The sequence below is a fragment of the Zonotrichia albicollis genome, chromosome Z (assembly GCF_047830755.1).
Source record: "Zonotrichia albicollis isolate bZonAlb1 chromosome Z, bZonAlb1.hap1, whole genome shotgun sequence".
Taxonomy (NCBI): Eukaryota; Metazoa; Chordata; class Aves; order Passeriformes; family Passerellidae; genus Zonotrichia; species Zonotrichia albicollis.
Genome location: NC_133860.1, coordinates 59,889,509 through 59,913,868, shown reverse-complemented (window position 1 = coordinate 59,913,868; position 24,360 = coordinate 59,889,509). Strand labels below are relative to the sequence as shown.

At 37.9% G+C, this 24,360-nt stretch overlaps 1 protein-coding gene across 2 annotated transcripts; it reads left to right on the top strand.

Moving 5' to 3' along the window:
* Window positions 1-3,958: 3,958 nt before the first annotated feature.
* On the top strand, window positions 3,959-20,083 carry DIRAS2 (DIRAS family GTPase 2). 2 transcript variants are annotated; one of them, XM_005486209.4, is made up of 2 exons: window positions 3,959-4,165; window positions 16,046-20,083. In XM_005486209.4, exon 2 carries the CDS (start codon window positions 16,086-16,088, stop codon window positions 16,683-16,685), a length of 600 nt encoding a protein of 199 aa, XP_005486266.1. In that variant the 5' UTR covers window positions 3,959-4,165; window positions 16,046-16,085; the 3' UTR covers window positions 16,686-20,083. The 2 variants fall into 2 exon arrangements, with proteins under 2 accessions (XP_005486266.1, XP_005486267.1); XM_005486210.4 differs by lacking the exon at window positions 3,959-4,165 and adding an exon at window positions 4,172-4,335.
* Window positions 20,084-24,360: the final 4,277 nt, after the last annotated feature.

Genomic DNA, 24,360 nt, shown 5'->3' with positions numbered 1-24,360 from the left:
TCTGGAGTTCCTTCAACATAAATGAGAACCTGGATTACACCCAGGAGGAATTTGGTCCCATCTTGTGGTTTGGGTGTAGACCATGTACAGCCTGACACATTACATATGTTTTCATCACATTTGATTTATACATAAGATGCAATTCTACCAGAGGTAGTCACCTACACCTCTGGTGCATTGTAAATTGTCTGTAATGCACTTAGATGAACAGGAAAAGTACAGTAAATAATTTGATTATTATATTTTTTTAATTATATACATTAGTTAGTTGACAACTGGTTGATTTTTTTTCTGACTTTTACATTTTCTAAGCAGTATGCAGGCACTAAAAATACCATGGAAGTTTTATGCTTCATTTAAAAAATGGTGGAAGTTGCCTAGTATTCAGATGTAGTGCACCAATACAAAATACAGTGCCCACTGCCATACCATGGCAAGAGCAGGACTCTAATTACTGCAGCAAATACAGGGCATTAAAAGATCCACTGCTGACACTCAGCTGTCCTGGAGAATCACTCCTAATAACAATTTTTTTGCTGAAGACTAATTCTTCCCTGTTGGACAAAATTCCAGTAAATATTTCTGATGCTAGAATCTTTTGCAATGTTCCCATACTGATGATGTAGATTAGCTAATTTTTTAGTACAACTAAATACAGCGTAGGAAGATACCAAAGTATGAATTTAAATTTACATAACTATTTGCCATTTTGAAGGATGGTTGGAAAGAGGAAGTAAATTTCTTTATGACCTTGCATAACTAAGACAGTACCTTCCCAAATATGCAGAAGAAAAGGGATATATTTTAGCCAGTTTGTGGTTTAGTGAAATCATTCCAGGGAAACAGGATAACAGGAGGTAAACCATCCTAGAACAGAAAAAATTGAGCTTAGTCCTTGCTCTCTGCTGCCTTCTCCAAGATTTTGCTCTGCCTTGCAGAGAGAAAATCTTTACATGTGAGCCACTGTTTTACATCTTAATCTTTTCCAGGGAAACGGAAGACTTTCTCATTTTCCTGAGCAGTATATAGGCCATGGATTGAATTTTGACTCAAAAGCTGTACTTTCAGTACTCATGCAGGTTTGTGCTAAATGTGCATTCAAGCTTTAGGCAGCTCTTATTTTGCTAACTAAGCAGATCTCTTGTTCCTTAAATGCCCTCTCTAGCTCGGATGCAGCACAGAAACCTGACAATTACGTAGCTTGCCTAAGACTTTTCTTCATGAGGGAAACTTGTAACAGAAATACTCTGGTAGAGCTTTGTGCCCTTGCCTTCTGCACTTTCACTTCTATGCAGTAACAGATGATGCACAGTCTGTATTTGATAGAGTGGAGCTCTCTGGTGCCACTGGGAGAAGGGAAGACCTTCACTGCAAACAGATGCTGTCCATTCTGACCCACATTCACGTGCACCAGCGTCCAGAGAAATGCAACCTCCCTGCAGCTTAGGGCAGGAAAATACTTACCCAGCTGTGCCTCTGCTGGCCTGTGTGGAATGGACCTGGGTGGAGTTATCTGGGATTCTCTGCTGGGATCCCATGTGAGTAATATTATTAGGTGAGGCACGGCTAAGATTTTGGAAGTCTGTCTTGCCTGGCACACCTGAACAATGCCATTTAAAGCATAAATTTTACAAAACATTCAGTGATGGGGGTAACTGCCATGTTAGTTTTTAGCAGAGATAGTCAGGGAAATCCCCCACAAAACTCTTTTACAGTGAATTATAGCATGGCAATTCAGTACTGTGCTTCTAATCAGAAAAATATTGCGGTGGAATAGAGCCTTGATGGAAGATGTAGAAATTGTTGGACATTTTGCTTCCCAGTGAGGTACATATCTGCAACCTATACATTAAAAATTTCAGTTCCTTGGACAGGTAAGGAAAGAATGAAGACAGTCTATACCTATACTTCTATTTGAAATAAATTCAGTTTTGGAAAGAATCAGCATTTTGAAAAAGTATGTTTTCAAAGTTTGAACATCCATCCTGTTAGAATAGGGTGCAAGAACTAGATTTTCCCAGACTTGTAGTATGAACTGAGTGATTGAAAGCTGTGGCAAGTCAAGATTCTAAAATTCTACAGATGCTTGCACTGTTTTTAAGGAAAATTGAAAGATGTGTTCACAATAAGGATGCACTCACTGAGGACTGAAATCTGTTAATCTTTGGAAATTATTGAGAAGCCATATTCTTTGTAAATATAAGAGCACTTTGACTTATTAAATAAATGGGTCTGGATTCTGAATCCATGCTGCCATGGGCAGAATCAGGAAAAATCACAGGCAAAATCCCTGAGCAATATTATAAATTTTATAGCTTGACCGTTGCTGTGTTGCAGTAATTATATAATTAGATGACAATTTTTAGGTTACTGTACAATTTTTTCCTTTTTGAGATATTAATCAGCTAAGTCTCCATGCACACAGGATTAAGATATTGCTGAAAAGCTGTGACAAGGCCAAAGGCAGGGCTTTGCTGTCAGGCTCTGGGAGCAGGCCTGCAGCACATGGTTTGTTCCACAGCTTGCTGCCTGCCTGGGAGCCTGTGGAAACAGGGCTCAGGATTAATCTGTAGCAGAACTGCACATTAATGCAAATTATTTCCTCAGGCCATATTTTGCAGGTCGTCATGTATCCTAACACACATAGAGGAGAAACGTCTTCATTTCTCCGTTCAATTAAAGCGTTAACACAATAAATGAACCTTTCATAAAAGCAATCAAAACAAATCCATTTTTAAAAAGCAAACGAAATATATTTTAAATGCCACTGAAGGTGCCATTTAAGCTGTAAGAAGCTAGCTGCTCAATTGGTCAGTCACAGCAAACATAAAACTGGGTTCTGGGTGCCACCAGCCCTCCACAGGGCAGTGCTCCTCAAGATGGGCACAGAGCCCTTTTATGTCACAACTCAGCTACATGTTGGCAGCTGGCTTAGAACAGCCATAGTCCCTGCTATTTGCTTATAAAGGCAGCATCTCACAGATCACACAGTATTCTTATCCACAAGGATCCCCAAGTCCAACTCCTAACATTCTTCTTGTGGGATTGAACCCACAGTCCTGGTGTTTAAGGCACCATACTATGACCAGCAGAGCAGATCGAGGGCTCTACACACCTTCCCTTGGGATTCACCCAGATTCATAGAGAGACCCTGTACCAATGCTTCCTTTCTGCAGAGACAGTTCAAAGACCTTCAGTGGACCTCACTGTTAGCCTAGAAAGAAAGGTGTTAGAAGCTGCTTTAAAAATAAACAGCTGAAAGAGACACTGGCTTTTGCATTTGGATTTTTCCACCAAAAAAAAAAAAAAAAAAGACCAAGCAAAAAAACAAAGCAATCAAAAAAAACCCCATCAAAACACGCCAAAACGCAAAATACCAAAACCAAACTAACAAAAAATCCCCAAGCAAACAAACAAACAAACAAAAAATCCACAAAAACATGTCCACACCATTTAAAGTGGAGAAAACAATTTATCTTTGTCTATAAATCTCAGCAATCCTGTTTTATCCTGACAGTGCTGTCAGGAAATAAAAAAATCTGATTTGTTTCAGATGACTTAAATTCTGAGGTGCTATGTTGGACAAAAGCTATTTTTAAAGGCACGTTTTTCGCTCTACTGGTTTGGGTTTTGGTTTTGGGGGTTTTTTTTGGGGGGGGGGGAGGTTTGGGTTTCTTGGGAATAAATATGAGACCTAAGGGATTAAATTTCCAAGTAATAAAAATCAGCACAGCTCCATTGATCTGAATAGGGCTATGCTGTTTTTTGCCCGGGGGATTAGCTTCACCAAAGGCTTTGTAAGCTTTTTTAACTTAAAGAGACAGGCTTGGTCTGTTTCAGAACTGAAAGAAATGGAGAATTGTGAGCTCAGGTTAGGGTAATCTACAGCTTTAAATGACAAACTAGAGAGTGTGTCGAGGCTTTAGAGACTAATTGTAAAAATCTACTACATTGGTTGAGAGAACCAGAACATTACAGCCTATGTGCACATATGCCCACACATAGATATATTCCACAACTCTTCAGTAGGTGGCAGCTGAAAGCCTGGACGAGCTTTGCAGTCGCCATTTAGGCAGCAGCACCGGCAGCGGCTGGAGTCAGCGCGCCCGTAGGAGCAGGAGGAGGGAGCTGCGATCCAGGAGCAGGAGCGGTGCCCAGGACCCAGGTACGGGCGGGCAGCGGGCACAGGGCAGCGGGGCTGGGAGGCTGCGGGCGGCGGAGCGCGGCCCCCGGTGCCCCTCGCTGCTGGAGGCAGCCCCGGGCAGAGCGGGAGCGCAGCTGGTGCAATGACGGGCAGAAACTGAAGAGCGTTTGAAGCTTTCTGTTCCTACACAGGTAAATTTCTTTCCGTTGTTTTTCTACACTACCTTGCGCAATAGGCATAGCTCTGCATGGAATTTCGAGGTCTTCCCTTTCTTCGGCCAAAATCCGCAATGCTCGCTCGGGCGGAATTTCCTCTGAAGTCGGTGGAGTTTTGCCTGAGTTGCAACTGAAAGATACGCTCTAAGCTAAAATCTTTTGTAGAGAACATGGCATGCTGTAAACTGGGGCTAGCAAGGAAGTCAGATGCTGGTCATAGACACACTGGCCAGTTAACTATCATTTTTCTCTGTGCTGGGGTGCTAGTAATGACCTTTTTTTCAAGCTGCCTTTCATTAAAACTCAATGTGCTGAATTTTGCCCTAGTTTATAGAACTGCCACTGCAGTGGCTTAAGGAGAGATTAATTTTTTATTTCTTTTAAATGAAAGCTACATTTTAACTTAATTGATAGAAGAATATAAAAATGTGGAGTCTGAATAAAATAACACAAGGTGTTTCTTCAAGACAGATGCAACTTTGCAGCATCCCACTGACAGGCAAGATTTTTTTCCCTGTAGATTGTCCCTCTCCCAACTGAATGAAAGAAAATAAATCATGAAAGACCATTCTCAAGTGCCTGAGAGCTGCTGAATCAGATTTGATAACACTTTATCCCTTTCTGTCCTCCCCATGAAATGTGGGATGCTCTGTATGCTGCACCACTTGGACACAGAAGGGTGAACACAGAATGGAGCAACAAAATTGGATGCATTTTAATTTTGAAGAATTTTCTGAATGTCCTGTTCTCATGAGTGAGACCCTAGTGAGAGGACTCCCATATGCCTGTTTATAAATGCACACACATACAGCTATGTAGGCTGTGTACAGCTATGCACACCCCACTCCTTTCAGGGCAGACACGGCTGATGAAACTGACTGCTGTTGTATCTTTGCCAAGCTTTACAGTTTACCATTATCTGGAATGTTTGCAGGTCTCAACATATTTAACTCTGGCTTGTAGAGGGCTATCTTGGCTCGCCCCCCTCCCATTCCCTTTTTGACTTTTCTCACTAATGGACTTCAGTTATGCTCAGGAGCTGCTCTCTGGGGCCGTCTGTCCTCAATAAATGCAGTAGTACCCAATTAATGCAGAATGGGTTCTGTGCCATTGTTCTGGAGCTATGAAATATGATATTCCTCCAGGCTTCATGCTCTCTCTCACACCACATACAGCATATCTGAGACTCTTGCATGAAGAACTGTACAAACATGGAACAAGTTCAGTCACACAGCTACAAATAAATGGTCCTATGGGTCTGGGGAATGAGTGTGATGTGCAGCTATTTATCCTTACTCCTGGTAAGAGAGGAGAATGAATTGGTATAAATGAGCTGTGAATACACTTAGGCTGGAAGATTTCAAACCATTAGAGCAGCAAGGTTCTTAAATTACATTCTAGTTGAAGTAATATATAGAAAACCTTTTAAATACCTTTTAGTTGTAACTTGATGGAAGGGATTATGTGAAATGGTTGCCTGCAAAGCCAAAGCACTGAATCTGATAATCCAGTAAGTCTCTTCCAGTACTGAATACCATTTTTACTTTTCTCTGGAAGTTGCCTGCACTAAGGAGTCCCTTTGCAAACAAGTGAAGATACTCGGAAATACAGTTTTCCTGGCATGTCACATCAGTCAGATGAAAGCTTGTTTCTGCTCTGTGCTGCACTTTTGTTTACACGAGCAGACTCACAAGCGCTGATGAACCTCAGGCTGAGTAATATCACTTTCTCACAGTGCAGACCAGGGCTCTTAGGAAGTTGATTGGAGTTCAGAGGCTCCTTCTGGCCAAGTGGTCATGATTATATTACACCAGCATTGCAGTCTCGGTAGTGCCAATAAAAATAGCTGTATATGAACTCATACTGCTGTCCTGAAGTCCTTACCAGCACTGTTTCTAGTTTCCTTTGAGGATAACCTGATAACTTTGTTTCCTGGATTTCTTTTGTGCTAACCAACGCAGCTACCCATGTAGACATCCCAGCATCATGTATGAAAAATCAGACTTGGACTTTCATTGTGACAGAGTATGTGCTATTTCTCCCAAAGCTAGATTTTTAAATAAATGTGCGATAAACAATATTCTGGTTCAAAGATGCTCTTATAGAAAGACTGCATCCAATTTTATGTTCTCTTTTTCTCTCATTATTTATGTTTATAAACTTATATTTTTTTCTTTTTTTTTAAATGGTTTTATTTTCTGCACTGATTGCATTCAATTCAGTGTTCCTCAGTAATTCTTCTGTCATACATAATGAGCTGCATTTGAATGTGCCCTCTCCTACACTTAGTGTGAGCATCAGGACATTTTTACATGTCAGCTGAAACAGTATTCACTGTGGGACATTTTGTTTGGTGTCTAGAGTGATTCCAAATTTTTATTAATTTTCCCTTAATATTTTGTATTACTACGACTAATTAAGCAATAATCAATATTAAATAGAGGAAGAAAAATGGCAATTTTGTAAAACATGGATAATAATATGATAATATTAATTTCCTTTTTAAATTACCAATATCCAAAAATGTACCAGGAGAAAATATTTCTAAAAATTTTTTTTCCATTTGGGATTTTAACTTTAAATACAGATGTTTCAAAGTATCAAACAGATACTTTTCACTGCATTTTTATTGTGACATTAAAATTAAAACATGCATTAAATTATTTTACCCTACTGCTGGAAGAGCAGTGGAAAAGTGTCTATGCAAATGTACATACTAATTGAAGCAGAAAATGTTCTAGTTTACCTTGTTGAGAAAAGAAATATTGATTAGTTTTCAATCACAAAGTATTGATAAAAGAATAATTCTTGAGATGGGTATCTAGTAAAAATAAAATGTGAAAAGGTGTGTGTCAAGTCTGTGACAAAGGCACTTTTGACTCACACTGAGGTCAGGAACACCTCCTCTTGACGAAATGACTTTAAGTTGAATGTTGATTTTCTCTATCTGCGATTAAAATCAGTGGCTCTGGCTATGCAGGTCTGCAATATGCTGTGGCAGGAAAACCCAGTCAGCATCAGCCTGACTGCAGATAATGAAATTGGTTTTAGCTGAATCTGAAAAGGTGTCTCAAAACTGAAGCTATGTCAGCCTTTCAGTTTCCTCCTTCAAAATATGCATATATTAAAGAAACCATATGAAAAGGGCAAATCCATTCCTAGACTGGATTTTGTTGTTTCCTTCCCAAAATGCCCAGTAGTTCTTATAATTAATCTGAAGCTAAGAAAAGAACACTTTCCCTTCTTTTATTTTTACTTGTTTGTTTTTTATATTCTTCCCTGAAAATTTAGCTGACAAATTTTATCTCTTCTGAAAGAGTTAATTATTTAAATAATCAAATATTGGCTGCTATCAGTAACTAAAATATTGCTGTTTACCCAAATAAATAACATTACCGCTTTCCCAGTCTGTCCACACAAAGCTTACAGTGTGTTACTCAGTATGTTTTTATCTTCAAAATATAGTTTTTATGAATTTTTTTTAACACTACAATGAAAAGAAACGTGCATCTAGAAAAAAATTCTCTTAAAGCTAAACCTACTTGTCTTACTTCAGAATTGAAAGTAGTGGAAATTGGAGTACTGAACAGTTATAAACAATCAGAAAGTTGCTATTACTATATTGTAGTCCACAATTATAATTTATTACTGGTTTTCAAAATACTTGGATTTGCAGAAAAATTTTAGTAGAAGAACAGGCTTCTTAGTAGTGTCTGGAAACATATCAATAACTGCATTACATTGCTTAATTAATTATTAGGGATCATTTTGGGTCCTGAAACCCACTGCATTAACTGGTCCCAAGTTATTGGCCAACAAGCTTGTGGCAAAATGTTCTGTTTAAGCCATTGCTTTGAATGGAATATTGTGAAAGAGCATTAGAAATATTCCAGTGGTCAGGATAGCAATCTAGCTATCCTTCCAAGCCAGGCAAGGAAAATTAATGACAGGAGTTATGTCATAAAAAGATACTTAACCTTTAATAATTTTGCTTCTACAGAGGATTTACATAAGTAGTCTCAAATTACGTTAACATTACGGAATTGAGAACTACAGTGAAAGGCAAAATGGCCACCAGTCTTTAGTGTTTCCTCTGATGAATGGAAAACAGTCTTCCATGAATGTACAATTCTTCTGTGTAAATACTTATACGGAAATAGCTTTTTGTCTATGCTGGGACTTTTATCTCACAATACTGAGATCCATAAGTCAGAACCTATTTTTTTTCGAGTGTACAGCTGGAGAAGCAGAAGTTCATGAAACATGTAAAGCCAAGCCTTTGCTCAATGCCAAAAATGATTCTGCTATTAGAAACCAGAGGGGCTGAAAATTCACACTGAGTCTCTGATCCTGCATTTGCGGGTGTGACAAATTCTGGTTTCTAATCATACTGCTCTGTCCAATGGTATTATGTCTTACTTGTTGAAAGGCACACATATGATGTTTTAGTTTATCTTTCCATCTTTCCTTGGTTAAGTTAAATCAATTGAAAACTGAGGAACAACTACGGTATTTGGTTGATTAATTTGGGAAGAAAACTTAAAAAAAAAAAGCAGTTCCAAAGGGAGCTAAATAGAATTCTGGTTTTTTTTACATTTTTGTTTCTGTGTGTTAATTAATGCCTACCTAACTACACGTATGGAAACTCTTCTGTATAATTTCTTTCTGAGTTTTGATTATAAGCACTTAGAGATTAAGACACTGGTCTACCAAAATACTCAAGCAGATAAATCAAGAAAGTATCTGACATGCCTAAAGCAAAGCCTGAATTTAGACAGGAACTCTCATGAAATTCTCCCTTTTAAATTTTAAGATTAACCAAGCTGCTAAATAGGAAGTAACAACCAATAGGACACCTATGCACACCTCTGCATGGATAATCTTAGAATAATGTTTCTGGTTCTGCACAAAGTGAGGCTTTTTTTAATGTGGTGAATGTATTCACCTGTCCATCCTGGATAAACTTAGCATAATATTTCTGATGCTAACTGAAATTAAGGGGTTTTTTTTTGGTGGTTTTTTTTTTGTTTTTTTTTCACACAGTAACTGTGTTCAATGAAGCTGAATCTTGTTTTACAGTAATGGTTCATTAGTACATATCTGTTACAAAAGAGTTAGTTCTGGGGCAACAGAGCTCTCAGGCAACAACAGAGCAAACAATTTCAGTGTGTCCCTATGTGTAAAGCTCTTTGTTGGATCAGGTCCAGCACCTTCTTAATTTTCTGTACATGACCCCTCATCAGGGAAGGGAATCAACAGATCCTACTGCGTCATTCATTCTTCTGCCACCAGTCCTGCTGTCTTCAACAAGCAATGCCACTTTAGTTAAGCCTAATTCCAAAAATCCATGCTATCTGTTGTTCCTACAGGAAACATTGTCTATTTGTCTCTACCCTTTCTTTTTTCCAGTTCTTTCCTGCCTAGCAAAACTATTTCTGCCGCAACATCTGCTAGCCGTATGTTAGCCAAAGAACAAGTAAAGATTTTCCTACAGTCACAACTGTGCATGGGGGATTTCTTTCTTTTACCAAAGGTTTCATAATTTATTTCTTTTACCAAGCAATTTTGAAAAGGCATTGTTTTGGGAATGAGATTTTCAGCATAAGTGTGATGACTGCAGGACAGCACAGAGGCTGGCTTCTACCTCCTTTACATACAGCTGCTCTTAAGACAATAGTCTCCTGTAAATACAGAGAAAAAAATTGCAACAAATTTATGTGAAAGCCTCCTGTCCTTTCTATTTCTCTTCTATGTTGGGCCAGGGTCTTGAAGGAAACCCACAAAACCTCTTAGGGAACTCTCTAAAAGACTTTGTGATATTAATTTCAGTTTAAAGATTCTAACTTATTAATTTTCCATGCAAATTGAAACGTTTTCAACATTGTAGAGAACCTAGCTCTAAAATGAAATCTGTTTTGATTTAAACAAATTGAATTTTTATTTTGAATTTTTGCTTTCTATGAATACATTAAATAATAAAAATGTCTGATTTTATTCCTTACTTTCAGATAGTCAAGCAAATTTCACAATAAAGACAATGTGTCATAAAATCAGCAGGTTTATGACAGTACTTTTTTGTGAAGAAGATGCCATTTTTCTAAGGAAATCTCTCTGGTCATCTTTCTATAGCTGGAAAGAAAAGCTATAAATGCTTTTCTCTCCAACGGTTGTTGAGAACAATATAAATAAAAAGTGCTACTGCATTTATGCAGTGAAAAAAAACCCATCATGATTTAGACTAGCTGGTCATCAAGAAGCAGACTTTCAAAGAACATTTTGTTTCACATAAGAATAAAAAGTTCTTTCCTTATGCATTAGAACCTCATGTTGTAGGAAAAAGTAGTTTTAACAGTTATCATTTGGTCTCCAAATGTGTCCAACTTTCCCTTGGCTTGAGAAGACCAAATAATACAAGCGAAGGAATAGAATGAAAAAGCAAGTCTTATATTAAAAGATGAAGGCACTGGAAGTAGCAAAGTCCCCATTCTTAAAGTACATATTCATTAGCAGACATTGTGAAAATACTCTCTGAGAAATGCCTCTTTATATGCACAACAAGAAAAAGATCCTTGCGGAGCTCTTTTCCTCTTTCATATAAATAATGTGACATTTTTCACCTTTGATATTGGGAAATGGACATTGATCTTACAGTCCTGCTGTAATCCATCTTATCTATAGCTACATTCTTCACCTTGCACCTCTTATCTTTGTGTCGTGGTGTCATCACTGGATAGCCTTACGGACTGTTAATTTAAACTGAGGCAAGATTTTGAACTAAATGTATTGCCTGTACTTTATTGGTTTTTCACAATAACAATGACAATATAAACAGAGACATTGCCTTAGAGCTTAAAAAAAAAGAAAAAAAAAGTCCATGACTGACATGAAATGGTTTTACCTGAGGAAAAAAAAAATTCAGGAAATTAATACACGGCATCTGACAACTGCTGAATTTCATATCAGACTGACATCTCAGTAGGACGTCATAAGACCTCAAGAAACTGGATCAGTTAAGATGTAATCAAAGCCTCTGACTCCAGAAAGCAAAGGCAACATCACACTGTTTTTTAAAATTAATGCGACACTAAAAGATATAATCTAGTAAAACAAAAATCAACTAAACTTACGATTTGTGACATTTCATGGTAGTCTAACAATGCAAACGTGGTAAAAATCTTTTGCAACAAAACCCAAGACTGGAAACATTGGAGATAGGTTGATTTCTTTTCTGTGTTTATTTTCAAGCATAAACTGAAATAGTTCACCAGCTGTGAGATTCTAATCTCAGATTGCTCTAAGAGTACTCAAGTAGATTAGTTTCAGAAGTTATTTTTCAGGCTTCCTATAGCTTTTGGCTGTTGTTGCATATGCTGTCTATAGCCTAAATGCCCACATTGCAGGCAAGTCATAAATACATTTGACAAAAAAGTTAGACTATAAAAAACCCAATTAAAGATAAGAGAGAACTGTGGAGGTGCAGTGGCTAAGTAAAGGATCAGTATAAATGATTTCTTACATGCTAGTATACTCACATGTAATTAATTAAACAGCCAGTGAATGTTAGGAGTGTAAACTATGAAGAGCATAATCTGTAACATGAGTTACTTTATTTAGACATTTAAAATACATATATTTAATAATAAAATGCACTATATAATTAAATAAGTCATTTTATGTCATAATTACTCAGACCTTGAACTGTGTCCTTCTGTCAGAAAAACATTTCAATTCTTTCACCTGGCATATCAGAAATATCTAGGGAAAGCATGCAGACTGACATAAAGGCCTGCAGCTAAGTTGGAACTGGAGGCAGTGGTTAAATATGTTGCCCCAGTGAATAGCCCCTCAAGCTCACCTGCAGCAGCTGAACTAGAGCAGCTCCAGCCTTGTGCTAGCAAAGTATCTGCAGGAAACATAGCTAAGTCAGCCGAGGTACCGACTCACTGTTTTGTGAGACTCATTGCTGACCTTCGTAGTCAGACAATTCAAAATGAAGGATATGAATGTATGTTATGAAGATTGCTTTGGCTTTTCAAATAAGTGTAATGTTGATAAACTGACACTTTAGAGATCATGTTTTCACTGTTGTAGTTTGTGAAAGCAGAAAAGGCAGCAAATGCGGCTTCATTACAGAATAAGTCCATTCTAACATGTAAAAAGCAGCTAACTTTTTCTGCGCGGATTATGAAAGACAGGTTTTCTGAATCAGAAATTATCTTGTACGGAAAAATCAGGCTTTAAAGTTAATTTTTCCATACCCTCACTGGCCATAATGCCACAAGCTGATTAAATAATGCCATGCTTTATTTTGTCCTCCTGTGTGTTTCAGTTAACACATTTTAAGACGAAGAAACATCAGTAAGGTAAGAGGGTGGTATAAAAAGCATTACCAAATGAACATTTGTGTGCAAGTCCAACATTCATATAGAGAGATTGTCCCTAGAGGAGACTCTGTGAGCAGATCCACATAGAGAACACAAAAAAGTTATAAACAACATTGCCGGGAAACAGCCGAGACACTGCAGCAAGGGCAGGGGGGCACCGAGGGGTCCAGGGCTCTGCAGGCTCAGGGACCAGGGCCAGCTCAGCCTGGGGAAGGCAAAGTTCAAGGGACAGCAAAGCACAGCCCTCAGCACCTGCAGGAAAGCCATCAAAAAGGTGGCATTGCGCTCTTCACAAGAGTAGATGCTGGGAGGAGAGACAACAGGTATGGGTTGAGAGACTACCTTAGATTAGGTATAGGAGAGGAAAAAAAATCATCCTGACAGTAGTTTTGCATTGGAGTTTGTTTCCCAGAGAGACTGTGGGAAAGATTGGGGATTTTCACATCTGTACAGGATAGACAACCTTCTCTGGTGTCATGGCTGACCCAGCTGCGATAAGCAGTCTGGACCAGAAACTACTCAGGTCTATGCCAGTTGGAATTATCCTTTGATACTATGGCAATCTCTGAAGAATATCTACAAAATCTCCCTACACATTAGACCTGCTATTCTTACCAGTGTGAAGTTTTCCTATTGTCTAATGTGAATTTGTTCTACAATGCAAGCACATAACCTTTTGTTTTTCACTACACTCTTGGTCTTTGCAACAACTTGCTATGTTTTGAAGATTGTTACCATGCTGTTTCAAGACCCTTAGAACTTAGACCCTTAGAACTTTTCTGTATGCTTAATACTTCAGACCATTAAGTGCCCCATTTAAATTTGTTCTATTTTTTGGACTACCATATGTGTCAGTTTTCTTGGAGATTTCTGAGTATTGTTAGAGTATACAGTGTAATACAGCGGGAGTACAGTCAGCTAGGTTTTAAAATTGTACTTTTCTAGTCCACATATCACTGATTTTCTTATTGAAAGTTTTCATAGTGCATTTTTTCTCCTAGTGTTGTAGTTCCTAGGATACATATAATATGACTTAAGCTGCTTCTGAAGTGGAATTTGCAGATATTGCTCTCTTGCCTTTTTACTTACAAGAAATTATTAAACTGTAATTCTTATGGTAACTTATTCTGTGCAGTCATCCACAACTGTAAGCTCTAAGACTGTTCCAAATTTGCATGCCTGCAGTTCTTACATACAGATTTTTTCTCAGTGGAACAGCATTATGCTAGCTTCTTCCCCTCATTTTTTTTTTTCCAGCTATGTTTTTTCCTTTCTTTTTTACATAATGAGCTGCTCACTCATTTTCTTTGTTCCTCAGAGGGTTTTGCATCTTCTATAAACACATACACGAGCGTTTTTTCTGAGGCTACCTTTTCTTTCCATTCCTTCAATTCTGCTGTCAGAAAAACAATTTTGCTTCAGTGCCTGAGGATGAACACTCTTATATATCAGCCTTTCCTATATTTAAACAAGCCTCTCAGAGTGACAGTGAATGTAGCACAGGAGAGATTGAAGGGGTGAAGCTGCCTTCTGCCTGAAGCCAGGCTGGGTAGACAGAGCTGTGGCAGCTCTGCACTTTGCCTCGGGATCAGCATCCCCAGTTGCACTGGTTATTCTGCCTGTGGTATGGCAGATGAGGAAGTACAACTCCTTCATCCAACAAATTATGTAAGGACAGATGTTTTCAGCTTACTCAGACATTAATATAAGGACACTATAGGATGCCCTGTAAAAGGAAGAGAACTACATCAGGATGTGCTTGAGCTGAAATTGGAGACGTTAGTGCAGCATGCATTGCTGTAGCTTAAAGCCTAACTGGCATAATGAGCAACTGCATCAAAATGCAGAAACAGAAAATTTGGCATGAGCTTGCAACAAGAATAAGGGCATGGGAAGTCCACTAAGATCTACACCTCTAAACCATCAGTATTGTCTTGCTGCTAGACAGGTAAAAGGTAACTTGAAATCACCCCCTGCAATGCAGTGACTCCTTCCGCTGCATTGAAGAAATAGCTTGAAGGCTTGCTTTCAAAAGGGAAGAAATTCTTTGGGTTCTTCTAGATTTATTGCTGCCCAAGCAAAATTACAACAGGCAAATTTATTCACTTGGTGCCATTAAGGCACTTGGGCAAAATTCCCTATAAAGCCTTGCCCATTTTCTTCAGAACAAATACAGGTGCAGCAAATTTTGCATTTTTTTTCCACATGTACCCCTTATATATACCAGTTTGAAGAGTCACAGTACCCTATGCTTTCTTTGATTTTTAGGGTTCATTTTTAAAGTGTTTATTGCCTAAATCTCATTAAATATAAAAAGACTATATGTACTGATGTGCTGTGTACCCATTGAGCTGCTACTGATGGGAGGACAAATTAATCTTCACTTTATTTAAATGAAATCTAAAACATCTACAGCTTGTAAAAATGTGAATATTTTACCATTTCTCTTATTTAAAAATTATTTCCATATTTGTTGTCCGACTATACACAGATGGATTTTGTCAACGGCAGGTGATTGCAGGAATCACAGAATTTTGTGACCTTTGACATATGCCCTTTCCAAGCAATGCAAGCCACTAAAAATGTTATGAATATGTCTGCAGAGCCTCTCTGATAAGTATAGCTAGTCTGGTGTCAAATATCATCTACTGCAAGATAAATATTGGAATAAAAAGGCAGACTGAATGTGAGCAATCTGAGTTTATCAAAATGTACTCTTTGACCTGCAACGCCAGTGGCAAAACACACTGAAGTGGGACACGTGCTCCCATGGAGTTAAAAACAAAGGTCAATAAGGGCTGTTGCTGAATAATCCACAAATACATCTTAGTTGTCATTTAGAACTGTAGTCTAGTCATAGTGGGAATAAATTCCTTAAATATTGAAAAGGTGGAATATTGAGAGTAATTGACTGTCATACAGTGATCAGTTTTGACTATTATTTTAGATCTATTTAAGATATAGAAGGATAATTCCCTTTCTACAATTTGTTCAAGCCAAGGCCCTCTAGAAATTCACAGATGCAACTTTTTAGTTATGTTAATATTAGTCCAGTAGGAAGAATACTGAAACACATCATGTTAATTAAGAATCAACCATGAAACAACAGAGATGTCCAGACTGGATTGCAAACGCTAATTGAAATAAATAAATCTGTAACCCCCTGCAAGACTTATTAAATTAGTGCAACTGCCATCACTCACATTATATTTATTTCTCTTAGTGGGAAGGATATCACAGCATGCACTCCACACTTGTACCTGTAGTAATGTCTCTCTCCTTGTTTTTGTTTTCTCTCCTAGGTTTTCCCCCCCTAGCTGAGCAAGTGACACACAGAGAAACATGCCTGAGCAAAGCAACGATTATAGGGTAGTTGTGTTTGGAGCTGGAGGAGTGGGAAAAAGTTCTTTGGTCTTGAGATTTGTGAAGGGCACTTTCAGAGAGAGCTACATCCCTACCATTGAAGACACCTATCGGCAGGTGATCAGCTGTGATAAGAGCATATGCACTTTGCAGATAACCGACACTACAGGGAGCCATCAATTTCCAGCCATGCAACGTCTCTCTATTTCTAAAGGACATGCTTTTATTTTGGTTTACTCTATCACCAGCCGACAGTCCTTGGAGGAACTCAAGCCAATCTACGAGCAAATATGTCAGATTAAAGGAGATATAGAAAGCATTCCAATCATGCTGGTGGGGAACAAAAATGATGAGAACCAAAATCGAGAGGTAGAAAGCAGTGAAGGAGAAGCCATGGCTAAGAAGTGGAAATGTGCCTTCATGGAGACCTCTGCCAAGACAAACCACAATGTGAAAGAGTTATTCCAAGAATTGCTAAACCTGGAGAAACGCAGGACTGTGAGTTTGCAAATTGATGGCAAAAAAAGCAAGCAACAGAAAAGGAAGGAGAAGCTGAAAGGAAAATGTGTGGTGATGTGAAATTGCACTGTCAGGAATCAGCTGTGAAGTCTCATCTGACAATACGCATGTAAACCCATAGACAGCAAACAACCATGCAAGATCCTATTTATTAGTATCTGTTTTAAAAGAAATACTTGGAAATTGAAGAAATAAGGTACTGTAATTGCTTTGAAAAAATGGAAAAACAAAAATATGTGTAGTCTCACAATCAATTAAAGCATATCAGGAAGAAAACAAAAGATTTCCTGGAATACCTTATTTTGTAATTTACAAAAAGAATTGTCATCATTCACATAATATGAAAGATTGAAAAAACAACTTAATATTACCTGCATTTGCATATAATTTCAAGAGAAAACAATGTGTAATATCAGAAGAAAAACAAAGTGGTAGTAAAGAAACCTAGAACATACAAATACATGCTGGTGGTGTTAACCATTTCCTTAAAGAATGCTGTGGATGAAAAATTCTGTGTCATTTTAATTACTGACTGGTGGGAGAGTGTGCATAAGACAGTCTTGGATCACCTGAATAAATTAACTGTTGCACAGTAAAAGGAAGTGTGGGGATAGCAGCGGAAAGGGACAGATATTGTCTCTATGCCCCCAGCATGATACTTCTTTCTAGTATGATGCAGTGTTTTAACTGAAGATCGTGGAAAAGCCAAGTCCTGTAAGTTGGAGATCATCTTTTCTGGGCTCATTGTTTCAAGGATGACCTGAGTTTTCAGCCCAAATATATTTCAGAAGAACAAACATTTATTTGTGGAGAGTGCCAGATGGAATGGTGTACGTACAAAACCGGAAAGCTTCCCCAGGGAGAACTGACTGGGTCGTCACCTACGAAAGGCTCTGTGGGAGAGACTTAGTTCTAGTGCTGCTGCCAGTTAGGTGAACACATGGTGTGGTTAGTGAATGAATGCAATGTCTTTTGAACTGGCAGTACCCTTGGAGTGGGGTTGGCATAATATACAAATTATCGTATTAGCTGACTGATACTTCTTTACATTACTATATTCCTGTTAGAAGGGTTTATGCTCATGCCCTACGAGATCTATTGCCTTTATATTGTCTGAAGTATTTTATATCTGCCATTTAAACTAATGATTTGAACTGCTGTGACTATAGAACCAAATATATATCTGAAGTTAGTGACCACAAGAGTCTCTAAAATGGTTTTTATTTGGGATAAGCACTACAGGATCTGGAATATTCTGCTGTCAGAAGTGTTACAATGCAATACAAAGTTCAGAATAGAAAACACATTGTTTAAACATCCTGTCAGGGAAAAGTGCTCTTCTCAAAACCTTTGAAAGGGAAAAAAAATTGTGAGCTTTCCTGGATGTCTGTCCAAAGCTTTTTAAAAAACTAATATGAATGACTGAAGTACCTATCCTAGTGATGAAAAAGGCCATCTATAATAAAATAAGCACATACAATTTTTAGACGACACATTAAAATTATGTAAGTCTCAATTTGTACCTTAGGAACTGCTTTGAACGAATAAAAAGAGCCTACCATATTTTTAATAAATGTTTATGTTAAGAAACATGGGAAAATGAAGTCAAGTACTAATATTATTAGCCTGCATGCTAGTGCATTATAAATATTTTCCAGGGGATGTTCAAATGCAGTGTTTGCATTAAAGTTTGCTACCTTGTTCCTTTCGAAGTTATTGCTTGCTTATCTTCCACATTTCTAGCAAATGTGCAGATATTTCAGAGGTAGATAATAGCATACAAAAGAATTGCTACTAGTGCTGTCTAGAGGGGAGCACAACTTCTGTCATGCAGTCAGAAGTGCTGGCACCTGTAGAATTGAATGTGAAACTCCTACTGATTTCAAAGAGACAGATTTTTTTTTTGCTCTTTATTTTATTGTTTTAAGAAGAGAAAACTGGAAAGACCATGGAAAAATTAATGCTCTTCATTAACAGCAAATTCCAGGCTCTTACACAACACTCTTTCTTCATAAATCTCAGAGCACTTTGCAAAAATGACGACATCATTTCCTTAACTTCTCAGGTGGTGAAAGTGAGGCACAGAGAGGGGAAACAACTGCACTTAGATCGCCTAGCAGGACCGTGGCAGACCCAGGAACAAAGGCAGATCTCCTCTGTCACAGTCCAGTGCTCATTCTGTGTTTTGTCAGACTGTCTCTTTGCATTCTTAAATAGTTCCTTGAAGAATCCTGGTTTGGCCTATACAGCCAAGTGCATCTTTCTTGATAGTTTGTCAGTAGATCAAAATATATTTCCACATCAGGGATGCAAAACACTTAAAAGCACTATATTTAGTAAGACTTTTATAAATATTTATACATTTACTCTTTGTAAAAATCTTTGCTGATGATGCTCAACATCACAGCAATGGATTCCATGGATGAAGCTGGAAAATCAGAAAAATTATCAACGTTAAGGCATAATGGGTCACATACAGAGGTCAAAAGCCCTCAGATGCTAACACACCGGTGCCAAAGGTCATCATGTGTGGCACATGCCTTAGCAGCCAGCATAGTATTATGACAGAATCTCAAAGAGAAAAATAAAAGCTATATATAGAACCTTTTAACATTATTGCTTGAACTGGAGGAATTATTTATGTAGTAAAATATCTTGCAGAAGTACAATATAGGGGATCTAAATTACTTAAAATGTACTGACTGCAAAGATATTACAGGCTGAAATTTAGCCCTGGACTTTTTTTTTTTTTGAATGTGCCTCATAGCAAGAATAGAATAATTGTATAGCAAAGATGGAAATAAACCAAGTACCTGCCAATGTTTAGGCTTGAGGACCATATTCCTTTAGTTCCCAGCTGACTCCTCACCTGCTATGTAATAAGCCATGAAGTATTTCATGGACTTGCATGTATCAAAGCAAGGCCAGAACAGAAGCAATATTACTCAAGGACCACAGACTCAAAATAGAGCATATTTTATACCCTTGCATTGCCATCCTTGTTTCTACTATTAGATTTTACATATCTTGCATACGTGTGAGCTGGTTCAAAATGTTTGTTTTGCTATTACAAATAGAATTATTTTTTTTAATATGGAAAAAATAAGGTAGAACAAGAAAATTTAAAGATTTATTACATTTTGTGTTTTATTTGGGAATGTGGTATGACTATAATAGCCTGTTCAAAATGTTTATGCAAAATATTTAAAACATGTAAGTTCCACAGTGAATTTTAGCACCCAGAAAACACAGTCTAGCCAAAAGAGATCTTTAAAATGCATGGCTTTTATATGTAGATATGAAATATTAAGGTATGTTCTTGTCATGAAAATGTGTTGTTGCAATTTCTTTAGCAAACATTTTGTTTCAAAACTGAATAAGAAGTCATTTGTGTCTACTAGTTTCCATATTTGTGGTGATCTAAACATTCAAAATAAAGTTTTAAATCTTAACACAAATTTGGGAGAAGTCTTGTTGTTGCCTGCATTTGTTTGATTCGTGTTATATATTTTTTGAAATTGCAAAGGCAATTCTCTAAATCAAAACAGACTCTAACATGCTAGGCAGTGTCCCAAAATCTTCAGCTATACAAATCAGTGCTGAGAGAGCTAGAGCAGTATTACCTTACCTAATACTTCTTCTATTATACTCTGGCAAACACACAAAGAATTCTACCTCCATTAAAAAAAAAAAAACTAAGCCAAAAAACCAAACCAAAACAGCTTATCAGTGTATGCTCCTTTTGGCCAACAAAAAGCAAAATAATTCTGGAAGCAAAATAATTATTCTAGTCTGTATTTTATTACTTTCTTTAAAATAATGGCAGATAGAACTATATGGTTGTGAAAAATTAATAGTTAACGTATGGATCCTGCTATTCCTGCTCATTTCTAAAAAATTCCTGATCTTGCAAAACTTCCCACTATTGCATTCATATTGTATTACTACCTGTTGAAAAAATGACAAAAATAATAGTTTACCACTTCTTGCAATTCAGAAGATGCAGCCAAAGTTGTTCAGTTAAATAATTATTTTCATATGCAAGCAATAATTAATATTCAACAGAGGAAAGGATCCACAAACAATCTGGAGTAAATTGACACAATGATAAGCACTTGAACCAGTGCTGAAATATTGAGCATTGAATGTAAATTTAATATTACTGTGAAGTAATTACATTTGTCAGCACACAATGATTTTTATTTTTAGTAAAGAGTTCTCATGAATTCTTATTATTTTATCTTTTCTTCTTCTTTCAGTATGTTGTCAGTTACTGGTCTTGGTCCTGATTCTGACAGAGTCTATGGCAAAGCCGTGGATGTGCCAATTCATTGTCTGGGGTTTTACACAATACAGTCACAAATTACTTTGTAGATGTTATCATATTCTGCAGAAATACCAGAAATGTTACAAAATTCCCTTGCTTTTAATATTTTTCCCATTGGTTACTAGTCCTGTTTCCCAATGGAAAATATTTTAGTTTTTTGCTCATACACCAATTCAAATTTGTGAATACCTGCCACACTTATTTTTCACTAGTAATTTAACTGACATGTTTCACCTATCTTTGAAGCACATTTTCTAAGTAATGCACAAATTTATTTCATGTCATCAAGTGTGTCTAAAGTTTAACTCCACTAAAACTGCAAAGAGGGAGAGCAGAGCTTTGAAAATACATGGTGGGTGTTCCTTGTGAAGGAACTTGTGAAGGAATGCAGATTCTTCTGTAAGTTAACCAGATGTATTTGCAGTTTAAACAAAGAATTAAAACTCTTCTGTTTCCTATGATTTATCTTGGTTGAGTACACTATTTCCTAGTGGGTCATAGGGGTTATGAAATCATAAAGAAACTGAAGTTCGAAGGAGGAGCTGTTACTCAGTCTGATATATTTATTTCATACTCAGATGACAACAAGCGGCCCACAATGAATCCCACAAGAGCATCTCTATTCTCAGATTCTCAGATCATGTTGCAGCTGGCAAGGAGAAGGGGCAGGGCAGGGATGCAGCACCAAAATCCACCCCAAAACTAAAATCAGCTTCTCAGCCTCCACACCTGGTGCTCTAAAAGCTGTGGATGACAGTGTGTGTCACATGGAAATTACCACTGTATTTGTATTAATTTCAGTAGAGAAAGCAACAAATAAGCAGAATTGGTGTTCTTTCATTAGGCAAATATTTTTTTTTATTATATCAGAGGAGAAAGAATGTTCTACATTGTCTTTCAAAGAGAGATGGGATGACCATTGAGGGGCTATTCATCCCAATGTACATCTGCTTTGCTGCAACTTCTGTTCGGTGTTATTGAAAAGATACTTTGTCTTTGGAATTTGCCTTCCTTCTTTACTGGCTCAGACCTTGCTTCTGACCAGGATGGTCCTAAAAAATTATTCTTGACCTATTTGTTACTTTTTAATTGCAATAAAATAATTCTGTATACTTAGGCACATGAATTTGATTCCAGATTTTCCCTGCAGGCTAGATGTCTCCTGTGCAGTGGGCTCATTCTAATAAAGTAGAAGTAGGAGGATTATAATTTTGGAGGTGAGGTAGACCCAAAGAAAATTGGAATACCAGAAAATTTAACATTTTACAAAACTTACTATTTCCCAGAATATTTAACATCAGTAAGGACTCCTAAAAGTATTTTCAAAAGAAAAGGCAATTTAGAGTGGTTGTGCTGAGCTATACTAATGAACATGGCCCTTTGGACCATCACAACAGTAGGTTCCACAAGGAGAGCAATAGCTTCTCCCTCAGTGATCTCATCAAATCTTTAACTCCTGATAAAAGCAGCTTTACCTTGGGTAGATGACTTACATGCCTGTATAGAACACACTCTATAGCCACAGGGTTTCAGCTCTCTTTTTCTTCCTCTTGGACTAGTTTTGGCTGAGGTAGAATTAATTTTCTTTCACAGTGGCTGATATGGGTGTGTGTTTTTGATTTGTGCTGTGTAGGGATCTCTAGCTGGTCAGAGTGACCTCGAGATACTCTGGAAAGTCTCTTTTCTCAGCTCGGCGCTTGAAGAAGGAGTCAGAGTTCTTAATTTCTCAGTCTCAAGGTTATTTTTTGTATCTTATCTCTAAAATTCTTTCTCCTGTCTTGCCAAGGTCCACTCAGCAAGACAGTCAGAGGCACTCTGCCTTCCCCGGGGTAGTGTTATGTCTTTATACTAAAAACTACATGCACAATATTTACAATTACTTTGCAATACCTATCATCTATGTTAGACAGTGAGCTTCTACTCTAAACCAATCTAAAAGTGCCAACATCACAGCAGAGGATAGAGGCCAAGAAGAAGAAGGAGAAAGGCAGGGCATGCTCAGACCCCTTCATCTTGCCTCCCTGAATCCCCATTCTAAAAACCCCAAAATCTACTTTTTCACCTTGTGATAAATTCACTATCATTCTACTTAATTTGTCGTGGCTTGTAGATCTTCATCTAAGGTTGGTAACTTGCTCAATGGGACAAAATCAAAACCACAGGCATCTTGGGCTCTGTGCCAGGGTCTCTGAGCCCCCTGGCAGGGGTCTTGGCTGCTCAGGACAGCCAGAGGGATGTCCTGGGTCCTGACAGTGTTGAACAGTGTGCTGATAGTATAGAGATGGTTTTGTTATTGCAGAACAGGGCTTACACACAGTCAAGGCCTTTCTTGCTCCTCGTACTGCATGCTGGTGAGGAGGGTAGGAGTGCACAAGAAGCACAAGAAGCACTAGAGGCACGACAAGCTGGGAGCAAACAGTTGATCCCAACAGGCCCTACCAGGCCATACGGCATCACGCTCACTATGTAGAGCTGTGTGACAGGGGAGGAAGGCCAGGGACATTTGGGACGATGATGCTTGTCTTCCCAAGTCACTATCGTGTCACTATCATGGCACTATCATGACACTATCACAGCTCTCCTGGAGATAGCAGAAGACCTGCCTGCTATGGAAGGAACAGAATTCATTCCTTGAGAGGCTTTGCCTGCATGCACTGCTTCCGCTTTACCTACCAACCCATTAATGTCCATTTCATCCCGTGATTGTTTTCATTTGTACTTTCACTATTCTCTGCCCAATCCCATTGGTTGCAGGTGTGAGGAAGCAGCTGCTGTGGTAATTACTTGCCTGCTGGGGATAAGCCACAATACCTATTTAGTCCAGGCAGTCCTCTTTCCCACTACATGGAGAGAGACAAGATGTCCTCCACAATGAAAGGAGATGACATGTACAACCATGAGCACCACGCCCTTTCCTTCTGCAAACCTCGCACTGAATCAAGGCTTGCCTTTTAAAATGAAATTAAAACCCAACTGGAGCAACAAAGTCCAATACAGCACCAAGAGGAAGCAAGATAGTCCTATAGAAACACGTCTGTAAGTGACCAAATAATAGTATCTTTATATGTAGCTCTAGGAAGTATATGTTCATGTTCCAGCAAATGGTAAAACATTTTGTTAGCATACAGAGGCTGAATTACAGACAATGGCTTTTCTGGGGATGCCGAATGCAGAGAAAAAGTGAGTGTGTTTATTTATAGTGTTTATAATATTTCAGAAGGTTGAAAAAAACGAGGACAAAACCAGTAACATATCCTTGGAATTATCCTAATGATAAAATTTATTAGGTCACAGGTGAATCACTCAGAGCAAGTAGCAGTCAATATGAACCTTAGAAAAAGATTGGGGTAAAAGAAACAGTCTTAAATTCTGTCCTTTCTTTTTACTGCCACAGCCATATTTGTCCAT

What these genes read in the sequence shown, in the direction of transcription:
- DIRAS2 (XM_005486209.4), top strand. Translation starts at nt 16,086, where the DNA reads ATGCCTGAGCAAAGCAACGATTATAGGGTAGTTGTGTTTGGAGCTGGA.